The 15293-nt window shown below is 43.5% G+C and overlaps 3 protein-coding genes across 4 annotated transcripts; 1 reads left to right on the forward strand and 2 right to left on the reverse strand.

Moving 5' to 3' along the window:
- The first annotated feature begins 965 nt into the window (after nt 1–965).
- gtf2f1 (general transcription factor IIF, polypeptide 1) lies at nt 966–5575 on the forward strand. 2 transcript variants are annotated; one of them, XM_069674777.1, is made up of 14 exons: nt 966–1027; nt 1532–1590; nt 2040–2086; nt 2190–2262; nt 2431–2624; nt 2854–3024; nt 3138–3340; nt 3490–3637; nt 3730–3785; nt 3946–4077; nt 4186–4256; nt 4464–4602; nt 4753–4891; nt 5039–5575. In XM_069674777.1, exons 2-14 carry the CDS (start codon nt 1579–1581, stop codon nt 5241–5243), a joined length of 1590 nt encoding a protein of 529 aa, XP_069530878.1. In that variant the 5' UTR covers nt 966–1027; nt 1532–1578; the 3' UTR covers nt 5244–5575. The 2 variants fall into 2 exon arrangements, with proteins under 2 accessions (XP_069530878.1, XP_069530879.1); XM_069674778.1 differs by lacking the exon at nt 966–1027 and adding an exon at nt 1055–1262.
- Nucleotides 5576–6162: 587 nt separating this feature from the next.
- LOC138602921 (GDP-L-fucose synthase-like) lies at nt 6163–9672 on the reverse strand. Its single transcript, XM_069674549.1, has 10 exons — nt 9530–9672; nt 8998–9112; nt 8721–8849; nt 8339–8412; nt 7984–8117; nt 7844–7908; nt 7620–7686; nt 7423–7502; nt 6518–6617; nt 6163–6218 (listed from the first exon to the last, which is right to left on the reverse strand). The coding sequence occupies exons 1-10, from the start codon at nt 9670–9672 to the stop codon at nt 6163–6165; spliced, it is 963 nt and encodes a 320-aa protein (XP_069530650.1).
- A 516-nt stretch (nt 9673–10188) lies between these two features.
- Nucleotides 10189–13298, reverse strand: alkbh7 (alkB homolog 7). The gene is made up of 4 exons (XM_069674680.1): nt 12925–13298; nt 11227–11400; nt 11014–11138; nt 10189–10786 (listed from the first exon to the last, which is right to left on the reverse strand). Exons 1-4 carry the CDS (start codon nt 13189–13191, stop codon nt 10666–10668), a joined length of 687 nt encoding a protein of 228 aa, XP_069530781.1. The 5' UTR covers nt 13192–13298; the 3' UTR covers nt 10189–10665.
- Nucleotides 13299–15293: the final 1995 nt, after the last annotated feature.

Here is a 15293-nt window from a genome sequence, read left to right on the forward strand (position 1 = left end):
CGCTCTACTCCTTACCAATGACTGTATGCTTCTTACAGCTCGTCATCTAGTTTTGAATAATCAACCTACGTATATCAATGAGCACTGCCATCTTGTGGTCGTAGTAGGTAACTGCAACCCCCCTAAATTATAATCACAGGAATAATTGCAATTTAATACTTACTGCAGTAGTATTACAAATGGAGATTTGTAACTGGCAGACATACGAACGCATTTTGACCCCGAGGTGGCAGTGTATGATTACCGTTTAAACGATGTCATTGCAATGGTTTAGTGGCTATGGTTTGTTCATATCAGTGTTAAGGCTGACATTATAGCATAGTGAAACTTCCGGTTAATGCTTTTACAATAAAACAGCATGATTGGCGCAATTACAAACGAAATACAAAACGAAAAAAGTTATTGTGAAAATAAAACGGTTCCTGCCTCTACCTGTTGTAGTGGCATTTTCACAGAGAGGTGCTTGAAAGGTAATTCACCCATGCCTTGAATGAGTTGGCTAACGATAAACAAAAAAGGGGGTGGAATAGGCTGATAGGAACCATTACTTCTAATCTAAGTTTCCTGCCGACTACATAAACAAACGGAATATAAACGTTGGGACTTGGGAGTCTGCGCACCGGTGATATCGCCCTACTGGTTGCTACCAACTGGTTTCCGTAAGCCAGCTGTTTCTGTGTTTACTTAACAGCAGCAGTGGTTTTCTGCCTCAGTCGCCGGATTCGCCACACATTCATAACACATCACAAAAATTAAATGTCCGAAAATAAAGTATTTACAAGTATGTGTCAACCTGGTTTCGATCTCACCTGAGCAATAATATAATACTCCGAAGACGCCCTCATATCACGGATCATTTTTACCGCAGTTGATATGAGAGGATAGCTGAACATCGTCAGTGATGTGTTATGAATGTGTGGCGAATCCGGCGACTGAGGCAGAAAACCTCTGCTGCTGTTAAGTAAACACAGAAACAGCTGGCTTTCGGAAACCAGTTGGGGTAGCAACCAGTAGAGCGATTTCACCGGTAAATCAGCGAGGATGTTTTAAACATACAGAATGTTTTAGTCCTATGTCTTGATAATCTAGTTTTCTTCTTTGAATGCAGAACGTTTAAATTGTATTGTCCTCTATTTAACCTGGGTTATCTCAGTAACGGCTCGCACGAGCCGCAGACTGCAGCTATAAAGACTTGCTAAGCGTGTTAGCATCGCGTGCTAACATTAACGGTACAAACATCCTGTGGATATAAACAGCCCAGTGTAAGGCATTATTTACTGTAAAATCTAGTGTTGTGTTTTGTTTACTCACTGTTATAATTTGATGTATCATTAATTTAACGCGAAACAGACAGCGGCGTTCTTCTCTCGCATGATGTGCTAACGGTTACAACTTCAGCTTAATAAACACTGAATGAGCTGCTGGCGATGGATAAACTTCCACTTTCCACACACATGCTAATGAATTAGCCTCCGGCAAACTTACTATTTTAACCTTGTGAAGCTTTTTATTAATGCAACATTTTTTTCAGCCTGAAGTCACTGTTGATGCACTGTTGAATCCAGAGAGACGGCCAACATGACTTCCCTGGTAAGTTTTTACTCTCAACCAGAAACCCCACAATTTAATTTTCATATGAATTTAATCGATAGAATTTTGCCAAATCATCAAAAAGGGGGAAAACAAACAAATATATAATTTATAAAATCAAGAAAGAAGCAGACACACAAAGATCATTGTTGCTCTGTCTGTGTGTTTATGCTAGCTGGTTGAATGTTACGTGTGTACTAGGGGTGGGAATCGCAGGGTAACTCACGATGTGATATGTGGCTAACGATAATATCACGATGCATATCATGCACACAGCATTGTTTAATAATTGACCTTACTCATTTCTATGCACAGTACTGTGATGAAGTTTAAAAGAGGCTGTGGTTTGGTTCTGCATGTCTTCCAAATTAAAACATAAATGGGAACATAAATAAAGTGTTCAGAGAAAGTCATCTGAAGGAACTTCTCTTTGTGTGTTTGTCCTGCAGGGGAGCAGCAGCTCCTCGGCCACAGAGTACACTGTGCGAGTCCCCAAGTGAGTAACACGCACTGACATGCAAATATCCACAGTCTGGACAAGCCTTGTGACAGGTCACCGCTTTGCTGTGTGATTGACTTTCTGTTTGTCTGTCTCCTAGAAATACCAGCAAGAAGTACAACATCATGGCTTTTAATGGTGGAGACCGAGTCAACTGTTCCACCTGGACACAGGTTAGTTAGTTGAAAGTTAGTTAGAGCTGCTCTTCATGTTGTAGTGAAGAGATTAAAAATCTGTACTGAAAGAGATATAACCAACAATGTGATCACCCCTAAAAGGAAAAACAAAGATTAGATGCCAGTTCTACGTCTCTTAAAATCTCCTCACCTCTCCTTTCCAAGGCTCGCATGGAAAGAGACATGAGTGCTCGGCGGATATACGGGGAGGAAGAGACGCAGGAAGGAGCGGCTGGCAGTGAATTTGGTAAAAAGCAGCGAGAGGAAGCACGGAGGAAGAAGTTTGGTATTGTGACACGGGAGTTCAAAGTGGAGGACCAGCCCTGGATCCTCAAGGTCAACGGCAAGGCAGGCAAGAGGTGGGGAGAGAGACACTCGTCTGTACCCTGATTAACTCTCATATTCACCCATACATCCGTCTTTGAACTATATGATCCAATTCATACATCACAGACATGTTTTATATAGCACTTATTATTATTATTCTTTAGTGAAATCATCTCTGTCATCTGCAGGCCTGATTAGGATCATCCCTTCCTTTTTAATACAGCTACACTCTCCCCCTGCGTGTGTGCATGTTTTTGTCAGGTTCAAAGGTCAGAAGAAGGGCGGTGTCACAGAAAATGCATCCTACTACATCTTCACACAGTGTCCTGATGGAGCTTTTGAGGCATTCCCCGTCCACGGCTGGTACAACTTCACACCTCTGGCCAAGCACCGAACTCTCACCGCAGAGGAGGCTGAGGAGGAGTGGGGCAGGTGAGAGAGGAGGAGGAAGTTGTTTTTGTCGTGAACAGAAGAAAAAGAGGAGCGTTCGCTTTACCCATCTGTGATTTCAAAACTTAGTACCAGCAACCTACTTCTTTTTACAGGAGGAACAAGGTCGTGAATCACTTCAGCATCATGCTTCAGAGACGTTTCCGGGAGCAGGAGCGTGGTGATGATGATGAAGATGAGGGCGAGAAGTCTGGGAAGAAGAAGAAGAAGGGTGGCAGAGGGGGTGAACTGCGCATACACGACCTGGAAGAAGACTTGGAGATGAGCAGTGACGACAGTGACGGCAGCATGGGGGACGGTAAGGAGACAGAAACAGGACGGAAGAGACAGAGAGGAAAAGTTTTCCCTCCGTGCGTCACAGGGATTTATAAAAAAAATGGAGCACTGCTTAGTCATCTTCTGTCATGATGGGATTTTCTTTTTCCCACCACCCTTGTTATTGTATAGACGGAGAGAGCAAGCCGAAGAAGAAGGACACAGGGAAGGGAAAAGGAAAGAAGAAGAAGAAGAAGAGCAGCGACCATGAGGCGTTGGAGGACAGTGACGACGGTGACTACGAGGGTCTAGAGGTGGATTACATGTCAGATGAAAGCAGGTCAGATCCACAGCGTTGATGCACACAACGACTATTTGTATTTGTTGTTCTTTCTTCTTTAACTACACTGTCCTTTTGTTGTCCACAAACAGTTCAGATGAGGAGCCAGAAAAGGGAAAGCCCAGCAAAGGAGAGGACCTCCCTAAAGGTGCAACATTACTCATCTATGATCATTACATTAGAGTGTGTCTGCCAAGAATGTTCTTCAACAAGCACAAGGAGAAACCTCACTGAATGTTATCGTTTCAACATTTTTGCCGTTTTGGCCTCATTACACACATCACTGTCTTTCCCATCTCTTTTCGTAGGCATCGACGAGGCGTCTGAAAGTGAGGAAGAGAGTGAGGAGGAGAAACAGAATGAGGAGGAGACGAAAGAGGAGGAAGAAGAAGAGGAAGGAAAGAAAACCCCGGTCCAAACGGAGAAGAAGAAGAAAAAAGGTATAGACCTCCATAGTTTAAAAAAACATACAAGAACAAGATCTTTAAAGAAACGAGGAGAATGCTCCTTCCTCCTTAATGAGTGTTGTGTGTATTTGTGTGTCGCAGACAGCAGCGGGGAGTCGGACAGCTCAGACGACAGTGACATCGAAGGGGAGACAGCCTCTGCTTTGTTCATGGTACTTAATGTGTTTGTGTGGCTGAATTAAATTAATTAATTAATAATTAATGCATATGTTTTACATTTTACAGGATATGCAGTCATTAGTTGTCAACTGTACTATTACTGATATAATAATGTGGCTCACTAATGATTAGAGCGAATGTGTGAATGGACTTGTTGTCGTAGTGTTTCATCACAAAAGTTTCTTCTTTGCCTCTCGCAGAAGAAGCGCACGCCTCCTAAACGAGGTGGGCGTGGCTCCGCGGGCAGCTCCAGGACTGGCAGTCGCCCTGGGACACCGTCCATCGACTCTGCCACAACCTCCAACACACTCCGAGCTGCTGCCAGCAAGCTGGAGCAAGGTGATTACACCCCAACACAGCTGAACGTATCCATGCAAAGTTCTTATCAAACAACAGTTCTGACCGATGTTTTAATGTGTTTATGTAAAACTTGTAAATGTGACCCCTTCCTTCAGTTGTCTTCTTCATCTGACCCTCTCTGTCCCACAGGTAAGAGGCAGACTCCGGGTCCTGCTACCGACTCACCAGCTGCCAAAAGGCTGAAGATGGAGCCCAGCAGTCAGAGTCCTGTTCCCTCTGGGAAGAGTACGCCTCAACCCCCATCAGGAAAATCCACTCCGAGCTCCAGGTGCTTATAAATATTAACTTACTGTGAAACTGCAAAATATGTCACAACCTCAGAATACAAATACGTGTTCTAAATGCCTAAAAAGAATCGGTGTGACCGGGTGTTTGTGAACAGGATTCATTTGTTTTCTATTCATCTGCTCTTCAGTGACGTGCAGCTAACTGAGGAAGCGGTCCGGCGCTACCTGATCCGTAAACCGATGACCACCAAAGACCTGCTGAAGAAGTTCCAGACAAAGCGTACAGGTTTGAGCAGTGAGCAGACTGTGAACGTGCTGGCACAGATCCTGAAGCGCCTCAATCCAGAGCGCAAGAATGTCAACGACAAAATGCACTTCTACCTCACTGAGTAACGAGTGATGGGATGAAGCAGGAAATGAAACTGAATTTTGGGTGTTTTTTTTCCATAACTTTTCCCCTGGAAGAGAGCTTTTGTTTACGTCACGATCACAGGATCAGAGGTGGAAACTGCCCGCCCAGGTGGCAATTATCAAAAAGTATTTTGTTTAGTATCTTGAGTTTGTTTCTCATCGTCAGAGATCTCACATGAAATAACAGAAAGCTTTCGGATGCTCGGTGTCTGTTTGGCTTCTCTCCATGTGTGAACAGTTTAACTTAGAGCTTGATGAATAAAAAAAATCTTTCACTTGTTTTTCTTAGGTAGAAACTTTTCTAATAAAATGTAAACTCTGTAGCTGGGTAAGTTTTCTCTTTTCATCCCGTCCGTCAGTTTGTTGTAATGATTTAAACTATCCCAAACCACGGCCGCGCGATGTTGTGATAACTTTTTGTTCTGCGATTCCAAAACACAAGAAATGATCCCAGATAAACGTAGCTTCTCCTTATGTCCATATAACATGGACACCCACATGAAAAAGTAGAGAGAGTTCAGCGCGAGCGACACGTTTCTTTATCAGATCAATGCAGACATTTTCTGTGACAGCAGCAGCGCCGTTACACGAGGTGGCTTATAAGTGACAAGTGGCGTAGCCATCGGGTATGAATGCATAAAAGCGCTTCGGTCATTGCCATCAGTGTGTGAATGAGTGAATGTCACATGTAGTGTAAAAGCAGCTTTGAGTGGTCAGAAGACTAGAAAAGCGCTGTTTAAGTCCATTTACCATTTTACACAAACGTTCACGGAGGAGACAAAGACTTTAAAGAAAAGTGACACTGAAAATACACAATTGTTTAATGTAGCACAGTGAAAACGGCTTACAAGATCCCTCAACCAAAGAGCAGTGTTCTCTAGCAGCTCCGTGTTCAGTCACTTCATGTCCGGGCGTGGTCGTAGTTGGCCGTAAACCAGTCACAGGTCGTCTTTACAGCTAGAAGAACAGAAAAACAAGGAGGATAAAACACTTTGACCGACTGAGGATGCAAATATTCATTCTAATCTCTCATCTGTTTGTTGAGAAGCACAGACATGCCTCGCTTCGAGGCTCAACATCATTGTACCTCAATACACTTGTGCGTAAGTTATAAATGTGAAATCCCATAAATAGAACATGTTTGGATAAAAGTGTTTCATTTTTCTGCTCCAGAGTTGAGATAAAGGAGGAGAGCTGAAACTGCAGCAGCAGGTTACTCATTCATCACTAAACTGTTCAGTACACTGAACTCTGACCTTCTTTCAGAGGTGTAAAGGTGAAGTCGGGGAGGTAGCGTCTTAGCTTAGCATTGCTGGCTGTCTTCTTCATCTGGCCGTCAGACATGGTGGTGTCAAACTGGTGTTGGGGGTCAAGGGGATTTTACAGCACAGTGTCATTTATAGTGATACAAAAACAAGACATTTAGGGCCTGTGTCCACTAACGCCGCTTTGTGCGCAGGCAGCACCCACAACCTCAATTTCAAAGTGCTTCTCGCCAACGCTTACTGTTGCTAGGTTACGAAAGTTGTCTGGCGGCACTTCCACTGACTTCACTCTGTAGTCATCGAGTCTGTTGAACGCTTAATATTTGCTTTTATTCAAGAATATTTTACAAAGAAAACATAAAAAACAATGAAAGGAATCGTGTCCTGGAAACTGTACCCTCGAAAAAACGAAACAATCCGCTTCTCCTCCGCCATTGTTGTTGACAAAGTTGATATAGCCCCTTCTTGATTCTGATTGGTCGGTGAGGGAGAAGTGACACTGACGAGCACAGCAGTGTTCAAAAAGAGAGCGCTGTGAGGGCGTTTTTGCGCTGATGAAGCTGAGCGCTGAAAACAGGGAACTGCATTGGTTTTGCACAAAAAACGGCGTTAGTGGACACAGGCCCTTATGTGGACACGGGCCCTTATGTGGACAAAAGAGCCCTCGAGTGGCTTTTTGTTTTTAGCTGTGGAAACTGAAATTACACATAATTATGGCAATATCAGATTACATTACGTCCTGCTTCCAAGCTGGCAACTTTTCATCTGCAGCATGCACTGTGTAACCCAGGTAGATAGAAACATCTCAGGAGTAAAACCATGTACAGCACATGCATATACATGTCAGTATTTATGGTCTATTGACGTAGGATCAGCGGGGAACGTAGCAGGGATACATGTATTTCGCCTTTAAAGTCCAGAGCCTCCGCGATCATGTCCACCGCCTCTTTGATCGAGACCTCGTCCTCCTCCCCCACTGAAAAGAAATCAACACTAAATTAGTGACTGTACATGTCGTTACTGTGTTACTGGTATATCACAAAGTCTCTCAGATGTGTATTATAATGCTCGCTAAAGAGAAAGCTCTTCTCACCAGAGAGGATTATGGGGTCAGTTTCTTCATATCCTCTCAGGACCCAAATGATTAGACGGCCTAAGTCCTGAGAACAAACACACAATACTTCTGTATCCAACAGATTGTTTGTTATTCAAACAGTAAAAAGCCCAAATGAGTGTATCAGAGTTTGAGGCTGTGACACTGTTAAATATAGACAAGTCCAAAGGGCACTGTAGGTTAGAGCGAGGCAGGCACCATACCAGAGAATACACAAACTGTCTTCTAGGAGCTCCAGAGCCGCACACAGTCACAGCCGCTCCCTCCTCTACGAGACACGAGAAAACACACTCACTCACTGCTCGAGGTTTGTGTGTTGGATTTGCGTGTGTGCGCTAATTACTTTTGGCTTTGTACGTCTTGTTAATGAGGGCCGACAGCACATGACCGTTCTCTATGCTGAAGTTGTCGAAGGGGCCGAACACATTGGTGGGGATGACTGCTGTGTAACGATGACCGTACTGCTGGAAGTAGGCCCTGTCACACACACACACACACACACACACACACAAAGAGGAACAAACGGGTTTAAAAACAGGCTCGATGCATTACAGGCAGTTACTGATGTTCTCAGTCACAGGAGTGGACTATTTGCCTGATCAGGTGCTGCCTCCACAGCCCTTTGTTTAGCATGGCTGTATGTCAGATTCACTCATGCCTCCACACCACACCCCTGTTTGCAGTGCACAGCTGCTCACCTGTTCTGAACATCAATCATCCTTTTAGCATGAGAGTATCCAAAGTTGGAGTCATGAGGGGATCCGTTGTGTATCTAAGAGACGGAGGAATCAAAGTAAGAATACATTTGAACCATTTTGCTGAATATTTTGCCACATTAAGCGGAGCAAGAATTAAGAATTGTGATTGCCCCTCTTGGAAATTTGGGCAATACAACACTTGATAATTTACTTAATACAACCCAGCACATTTTTAAACTTCTTTCCAACAGATAAAAGCACAAATCCCCCTGAAAATAAACGTGACACAACCTTACAATCAAACTGAAAATAGACACGACGTTGCTTCAAAAGAGCATTCATGATCAAAAGGTTTAAAAGATATATCTAAAGTGAAGCTCACCATGGTCTCATCTATGGGGTATGTGGTTTTGTCAGGGAAGATACAACTGGACAGACAGGACACGACCTTGGTGACGGCCATCTCGTGGGCTGTTTGCAGGACGTTGTCGTTGATTTTGATGTTGTCCCTCTGTGAAGAGGTCAGACTGTCACCGACTGATCATTACAGTTAAAAGACAATATAGACCCCTCTTCTGCTGTGCTGTTAATATAAATCTCCCTGCTGAAGTTTACAGTTACATTTTTTATAGCTGAGGTAAAATGCAGCACAGTCTCACCAAAAAGTGCAGGTTCTCCCTCATGTGCAGATACAGTCCTCCGACTTTGGCAGCCAGGTGGACGACATGCGTGGGACGATACTTCTCAAAAACAGCCCTGGTCTGACCCACATCTCTGTTCATGATTTAACACCACACTTGTTAAGCTGGATATATGTTGGAAACATGCAGGGTTGTTAAAGGACATTTTAGGGTGCTTGTTTGAATTTCTCTGCTCGGCCACCTCAGGAAGTTTCCCCAGAGACTCCAAACAAGTCCCGGGGACTTTATTTCAGCCCAGAAAGTCAGCTTGCAAAGCAGAGCAGCATGTTGATTAGTCGTTTACATGTGCCTCATACTGTACTTAAATATTAAAAATGTTCTGAGGAAGGCGTCTGTTCATTTCGCCATGATAAAAAAGTAAGCTCAGTATTACTTTAGGACAGGAGGAACCTACATACATTTCTGGGACTAAACGTTGCAAGACTTATATCTGCCTAGGAGACAGAATGAAGGCGAACACATCAGTGTACATGTGACTGAAGCAACTTACATAAGATTAGCATCCTTAGAAGAGAGAAAGATCCACTCCTCTCCCTCCAGTTTGCCTCCTTCCTGCTGCACCACATGTTCAATGGCTTTACCCACCAACCCAGACCCACCAGTCACCAGGACACGCATGGCCCGCGCTTCCATCTCTGCACCCTGCTTCTATTTCTCTTTACGGCGACAGAGTGAAATGATTCCTGATTAAAATGCTTCTGTTCCTCTCTGCAGGCTTATAAATACATAAAACTACTAACTTCGAACATTACATTGGAGCTCTCTTTAAAGCTTATTAGGTTTAAATGACCTTCCTTACCTTTGTGCTCGGGGGCTGAACTGACTGTGGACACCCTCAGAGTGTTTGACTAACCTGGGCTTTACCTTCCTGTCTAACAAGTGCATCAATCTTCTGTAATCCTGGGATTGTTTCGTCTTGTTCCCCCTTCACTTAAGACTGATGAGCAGGGTTTAGGTGTGTGAGGTCACTTCTGACACCTCCTACAGCATCTCTGTGCCGATACATAAAGAAGGTGAGCTGCTACCATCTGCCGGTCATAACGTATCAGTATATCTCAGACTAAACCTGAATGTAATTATGTCTCGCCTCCCTATTTTCATAAAATACAAAATCAGAAAAATTCCCACAATGCAACTTGACATGTTAAAACAAGCAGAGCGTTTAATGCAGTCAGGTTCACTTAAATATTATTTGGAAATTATGCACATAAAGTCTCTGTTATACAGAAGTACACGAACACACCAAAGTGTCATACATTAAATCAAAGACTCTTCCTGCCCTTTTTTGTTAAAGCACATATGAAACAAGTATTTTATACAATTAAAGCCGACATTCTCCAAGTGAGTGCTTACCGAAATGTTGTTTAACCTGCTGCTATGATGGTGCAGCCTGTGCAACCTTTTTAAAGGTGCTGCAGTGAAAATGTTGATAATAACGAGCTGGATTATGATCCCTGAAAGCATCAGCACTGTGATACATTTTACTGCCAACCTCTTCTTTTAAAGACTCAGTACTCTTCACTGTGACAGGTGCGAGCCAACAACACAGAAGCACAGTGCAGGGACTCTCTGCAGCAATGCATGTCTTAGACAGGTTTTCTTCCTTTAGTGTCCGAGCTGTGGGAGTTAGCTCGGAAGGTTTCGACACATGACGGAGATTCGGCGCAGTCGGGGCACTCTCTGTCCATTAAACACAGACTCTTCATCTTTCAGGATCTCGTGAGTGAACTTATATCTGGCCTCGTCCCTGAAAGAATGTAAAGCGAAAAGGAAAAAGTCACATTACTGCGCTTCTTAAAATTAGACTTTAGTATCCTCCAAAGTACAACCACAGCATGATCAGTGAAAAACTACAGGTTGAAAAATGATTTTTTATTGTTACAATCATCTCTGTGTGGTAATCGGTGGCAGAAATAGTTCATATTGAAAGAAAACCTAAATATATTTTAGAGCCAAGTGCAGCACACAGCGAACCTCAGTATGTAGAGGGAGCGTCGGGGCAGCAGCAGGTCCAGCCATTCACTGGTGGCATCCTCCTTCACCAAGCGCATGATACTGTCCGACAGAAGACTCAGCCCGGCGATGGTGCTGCCACAGAACTGAACAATTCAAAGCAGACAAATACAAAGACTCAAAAAGCAGCTGTGTAAAGAAGAGAGCACTCACAGAGGAAAGAAGGAAACCTACCTTGACACTGTCGACGTGAGGTTTGATGAAGCCGCTCTTGTCCAGATCTAGAATGTGCACCGGCCCGAGGAGCGGACTGCCCTCAGGAAATGCGACGGATCGGACGCGGTTCAGGACCTCCTCACACGCGGCCCCCCACCTCGCTCGCTCAGTCTCTCTGTACCCGTGAATCGCCTGAAAGTGAGGAAGTGAACACAGCACAAGGTGAGCGTCACATGATCTTAAAAAGAAATGGTGCAGACTCGTGCTTTCATGCAGTCTTTATCTACATGCCAACATTTTCTCAAGCTGCCTTATTAGGCAGTTTAAGTTTGTGTTGTGTGTGTTGCATCTTTCTCCAGCTTTAGCCTTCCAACGTTTTGTGAAATCGTATTCAGAATACATTTTTCAGTCTGTTGCATGCATGTTGTGGATTCTTGCTTAATAACTGACTTTGTGACAGTTGATGTTTGTTACAAATTGTTATTGCTGCATATCTTGGACGGAACCACGGGGGATGAATAGTGCTGACAAGAAGTAACATCTATGGATTGCTTCGAGCAGCATCCTCCAACCTTTTTTCATCTGAGGGCTACTTGCATTACATCGCTGTAATTACTGGTGTTGCCCCATGTTGATTCTGTTGTCGACTGAAACGTTGGTACCACAGATGAAGCACACACTCTTGTCCTTCACATTTGTGCATAAAAACTTGCTTTCCCACCCCCTGTGGAAATAGTATGTTTTCTCTAGCTGAGCTACCTGTTGGAGACCCCTGGCTTAGAGAGAAGGCTGCAAACTGGCGAAGTTGTGCTTTATGTGAACTACTCGTGTGAGTAACAACATCTGTGATACTCATATCTAAGTTAAGTTAAGCACAGCTGAAAAGAATATGCCAATCCCAGAGGGGGAAACTGGAGATTGTCTGCGACTCAACCTGTTCTCTGAAGTGTGTGAGGTCTGCAAAGAAGCTCCTTATATATGAACTGTGACATCATCAGTAGTAGCAATGCTACACTGGTTTGCTACATGGTTCAGAAATGGAAGGTTATAAATAGACCTTGAAAACAGAGTAAAAATTGGGCTGCTGTCGACCGGCTCCCTTAGATGGGAAGAAGCCAGCAATACTAACACACCTCAGAGGAGAACAGGTTGAGCCGCCGTCAATCTCCAGAGTTTCCCTGTCTGGGAGATTGGCTTTTTTTTGTGTGTGCAAACTGGGCCAAGGGAAAGCCTGTTCATTCCCCCTCTGAGTGTGCCGCTGGCCTCTGCCATCTTCGAAACTGGTCAAAAATGTATGAAAATTGCACATGCGAGGTGTGAAGCCTCACACATAAAATACATGTGTTTCACATGCTTTTCTGCATGAACGTGTTATTTTTACACATGTGGTTTTACTTTAATGGTTATGAAACATTCATAGTTTGGTTAGGTTGAGGCACATATCACAGTAAAGTAGAACTATGATCACTTCTTCCTGTGCTGTGATTGGTCAGTACTACAGTGCTGAATGCTGGGAAAGCCAAAAGGTCAAACATTTCAACCCAGGAGACTGCTGTTAAAGTCCCGTGTTAAACTTAATGTTAACTTTCAATCCAGATCTAACTAAACCAAACCAAGTAGCTGTGTGTCCTCAGGCTAGCCAAACTGAGGCTGTATCTGTACTGATACTTCAGTAAAGACAGTGTGTACTGTCCCTCCTCTGTCCGCAGGACTTACATCGTCCCAATGGTCGTATTCATAACGTTTCTTCTTCAGGCCAGGCTCCAGCTCGCGCAGAAAGGCCCCCTCCTCCTCCTCAGTGATGAAGCCTGTCCTCACCTCCACCTGTGAGCCGAGTCTCTGCACGAGCTCCCGGGTTGACCCGACGACTAGAGCCTCATCTCGGAGAGGTAAGAGGCCGCTGCTGGCGCTCAGACTCCGCCGGTGTCCGGTGGAAAGAGCCGGTTTGTGGGTTCGTTTTAACACCGTCAGCAGCAGTTTCATCCTCCTGTCTGAAGTGATAGAAGTCAGCTTCGTTACACTGTCCTCTTTTCCTTCAGCTGTGTTTTGGTCTTGTTGACAGAAGTTACACCGCGATGTGAGACGCCATGTTGAAAACGAGGTGCATTGTGGGAGGCGTAGTCTTCAAGCAGTATACGCACCAATAACGAGAGGATAAAGATGTGTAGTAAAACTTTTAACTTTTAAGGGTTTGCTGACGTAAAGATAAAGTTGACAAACTCCATCCACTGGTCGCATACAGATTTGTTGTTAAATTACTTATTATGCCATTTTTTAACTGCAGAAACGATAAAGAATTTGGGGCATCTTGCACAGCAATGATTTCAAAGCTTCCCCAAAAATGCACAATCTGTGAAACAGAACCGATTTCCAACAAACTTTTTTTATTCGACCCCTTTCATACACTTGTTAAGAGTAGTAAAGATCTTGTAGACTTATTGTCTCATATTGGTAGTTTCAAATGATAATGATCATTTAGTGTTAAGTGACTAAATGTTTAGTTACTGTCACCATTAATTCTACTATTGCCCGATAATGTAGTGCCCATTATTTGTTGGTTATTCTGAATGCAGTAGCTTACTGAAAGCTTTATGAACACACAAAGAGAAGGGAAGTGACAACTACAGTGAATGCAGATATTGCAGGCCTTCACTGTAACCACTGGGGGGCGGTCAACACTTGTGATTACAAATGCTCTCAGGTCAATTGTCCACTTCACCTTTGCCAACATCTGGTGAAATCTTTATAATGTAAAAGATAAAGAGAATAATGTTTCTTATTTGTCGAAGGCGGTGTGTGAATACAGGTGGATAAAATACTTGATGCATCACCTTGTGTGGGAATTTATGATGACAAGCACCACAATTATGTTTAGATAAATGTTTTTTTTAAAACTAAAACTTAAAAATATGTATGAAAGAAATAGATAATTAAAAAGACATATTTCTGCCCAGAAGTAATTCAAGAAACAAACAAAAATAGAAACCAGTGAAACAGAATGAAATGAGAACTGAAATAAATACAGTAGTCTCTATTGTGTGTATCATATGTGGGCCTGTAATGAAAGCCGAGGAATCTTAAATATCTGAAGGGCTAAAAAAGGACTGTAGTATGAATAAAACAGGAAGAGAGAAGACAGAGAAAGTGATGACTTCATCCTCACCAGAGATTCCCCCAGAAAAACACATTGGCCTATTTACCAGTAAGGACAGGTTACCACCCTCTCTCTCATCTGCTCCCTCTTCTGCTTTGTTTTTACAGGCAGAACATTTCGTTACTAAACTACAATAAAGAAGGAAGGTGAGGTATCTCCTTTATCCCATTAGGAAATCTGTAAAGCTTAAAACCGATGCATCAGATCGATGAGGAGAATAAGTGTGGAGGAGCCAGGAGGAGATCTGGAAACAGATGCTCGTGCAGGACCGGCTGTGTTAGCCTACTTATGACTAGGTGAAAAATTCGAGGTGTTTAAAAATGCATAGTGCTTACATCAGCAGGCTGAAAACTTGAGTTTATCTCTGTGCAATTCACCTTTGTCTCGCCACCATACTCTCTCACACACATTTTGCTTTTACCTATACATAAAACATGTACATCCACTGCGAGCGTTATTAGTGCTCCTTCTGTGAGCCGGCTGTTGGTCTCGGTCAGTGAGCATCCACAATAAGACTAAGTCACACCAGCCCCTCCTCCAACACACACACACAACTGATGTGATGCCCATTTCATTGTTGGATGCAATGTTGCTGCCTGCAGCAATACACTCATCCAGCCATGATGAGTGTTTTGGGTTCATATTCTAATTCCCAGTTGGTGCGCTCGTTTAAAGCTTCTACGATTCGCTGCGTTGTCATCGGTCAGCTTGTCCTGGAGGCATCCAAATGCCTTCTGTTGAATCATGCAATTAGACTGAACACAGGCAGAAAAACACTTGGCACTGGTCAGTTTGGATGAACATGCGTGGAGCCTGTCTGCTGTTACTTCACAATAATAAGCACCAAGAACGCCATAGAACAATCTAAGACTTTAATCCATCATAAAGTCATGGAAAATCAGACAGAACTGTTTTTGCTGTGAGTCTCACA

This window comes from Semicossyphus pulcher, unplaced genomic scaffold, assembly GCF_022749685.1.
Source record: "Semicossyphus pulcher isolate SPU_LCO1_2020_fin unplaced genomic scaffold, fSemPul1.0.p SCAF_23, whole genome shotgun sequence".
Classification (NCBI taxonomy): domain Eukaryota; kingdom Metazoa; phylum Chordata; class Actinopteri; order Labriformes; family Labridae; genus Semicossyphus; species Semicossyphus pulcher.

What these genes read in the sequence shown, in the direction of transcription:
- gtf2f1 (XM_069674777.1), top strand. An exon ending in TACACTGTGCGAGTCCCCAA is followed by an intron (nt 2,087 to 2,189) that starts GTGAGTAACACG and finishes TCTGTCTCCTAG; the next exon opens with AAATACCAGCAAGAAGTACA. An exon ending in TACATGTCAGATGAAAGCAG is followed by an intron (nt 3,638 to 3,729) that starts GTCAGATCCACA and finishes GTCCACAAACAG; the next exon opens with TTCAGATGAGGAGCCAGAAA.
- LOC138602921 (XM_069674549.1), bottom strand. Translation starts at nt 9,672, where the DNA reads ATGGAAGCGCGGGCCATGCGTGTCCTGGTGACTGGTGGGTCTGGGTTG. An exon ending in ACCCCATAGATGAGACCATG is followed by an intron (nt 8,413 to 8,720) that starts GTGAGCTTCACT and finishes TCCGTCTCTTAG; the next exon opens with ATACACAACGGATCCCCTCA. An exon ending in ATGATTGATGTTCAGAACAG is followed by an intron (nt 8,118 to 8,338) that starts GTGAGCAGCTGT and finishes TGTGTGTGACAG; the next exon opens with GGCCTACTTCCAGCAGTACG.
- alkbh7 (XM_069674680.1), bottom strand. Translation starts at nt 13,191, where the DNA reads ATGAAACTGCTGCTGACGGTGTTAAAACGAACCCACAAACCGGCTCTT. An exon ending in CTCACGTCGACAGTGTCAAG is followed by an intron (nt 11,139 to 11,226) that starts GTAGGTTTCCTT and finishes TGAATTGTTCAG; the next exon opens with TTCTGTGGCAGCACCATCGC. An exon ending in CGCTCCCTCTACATACTGAG is followed by an intron (nt 10,787 to 11,013) that starts GTTCGCTGTGTG and finishes ACATTCTTTCAG; the next exon opens with GGACGAGGCCAGATATAAGT.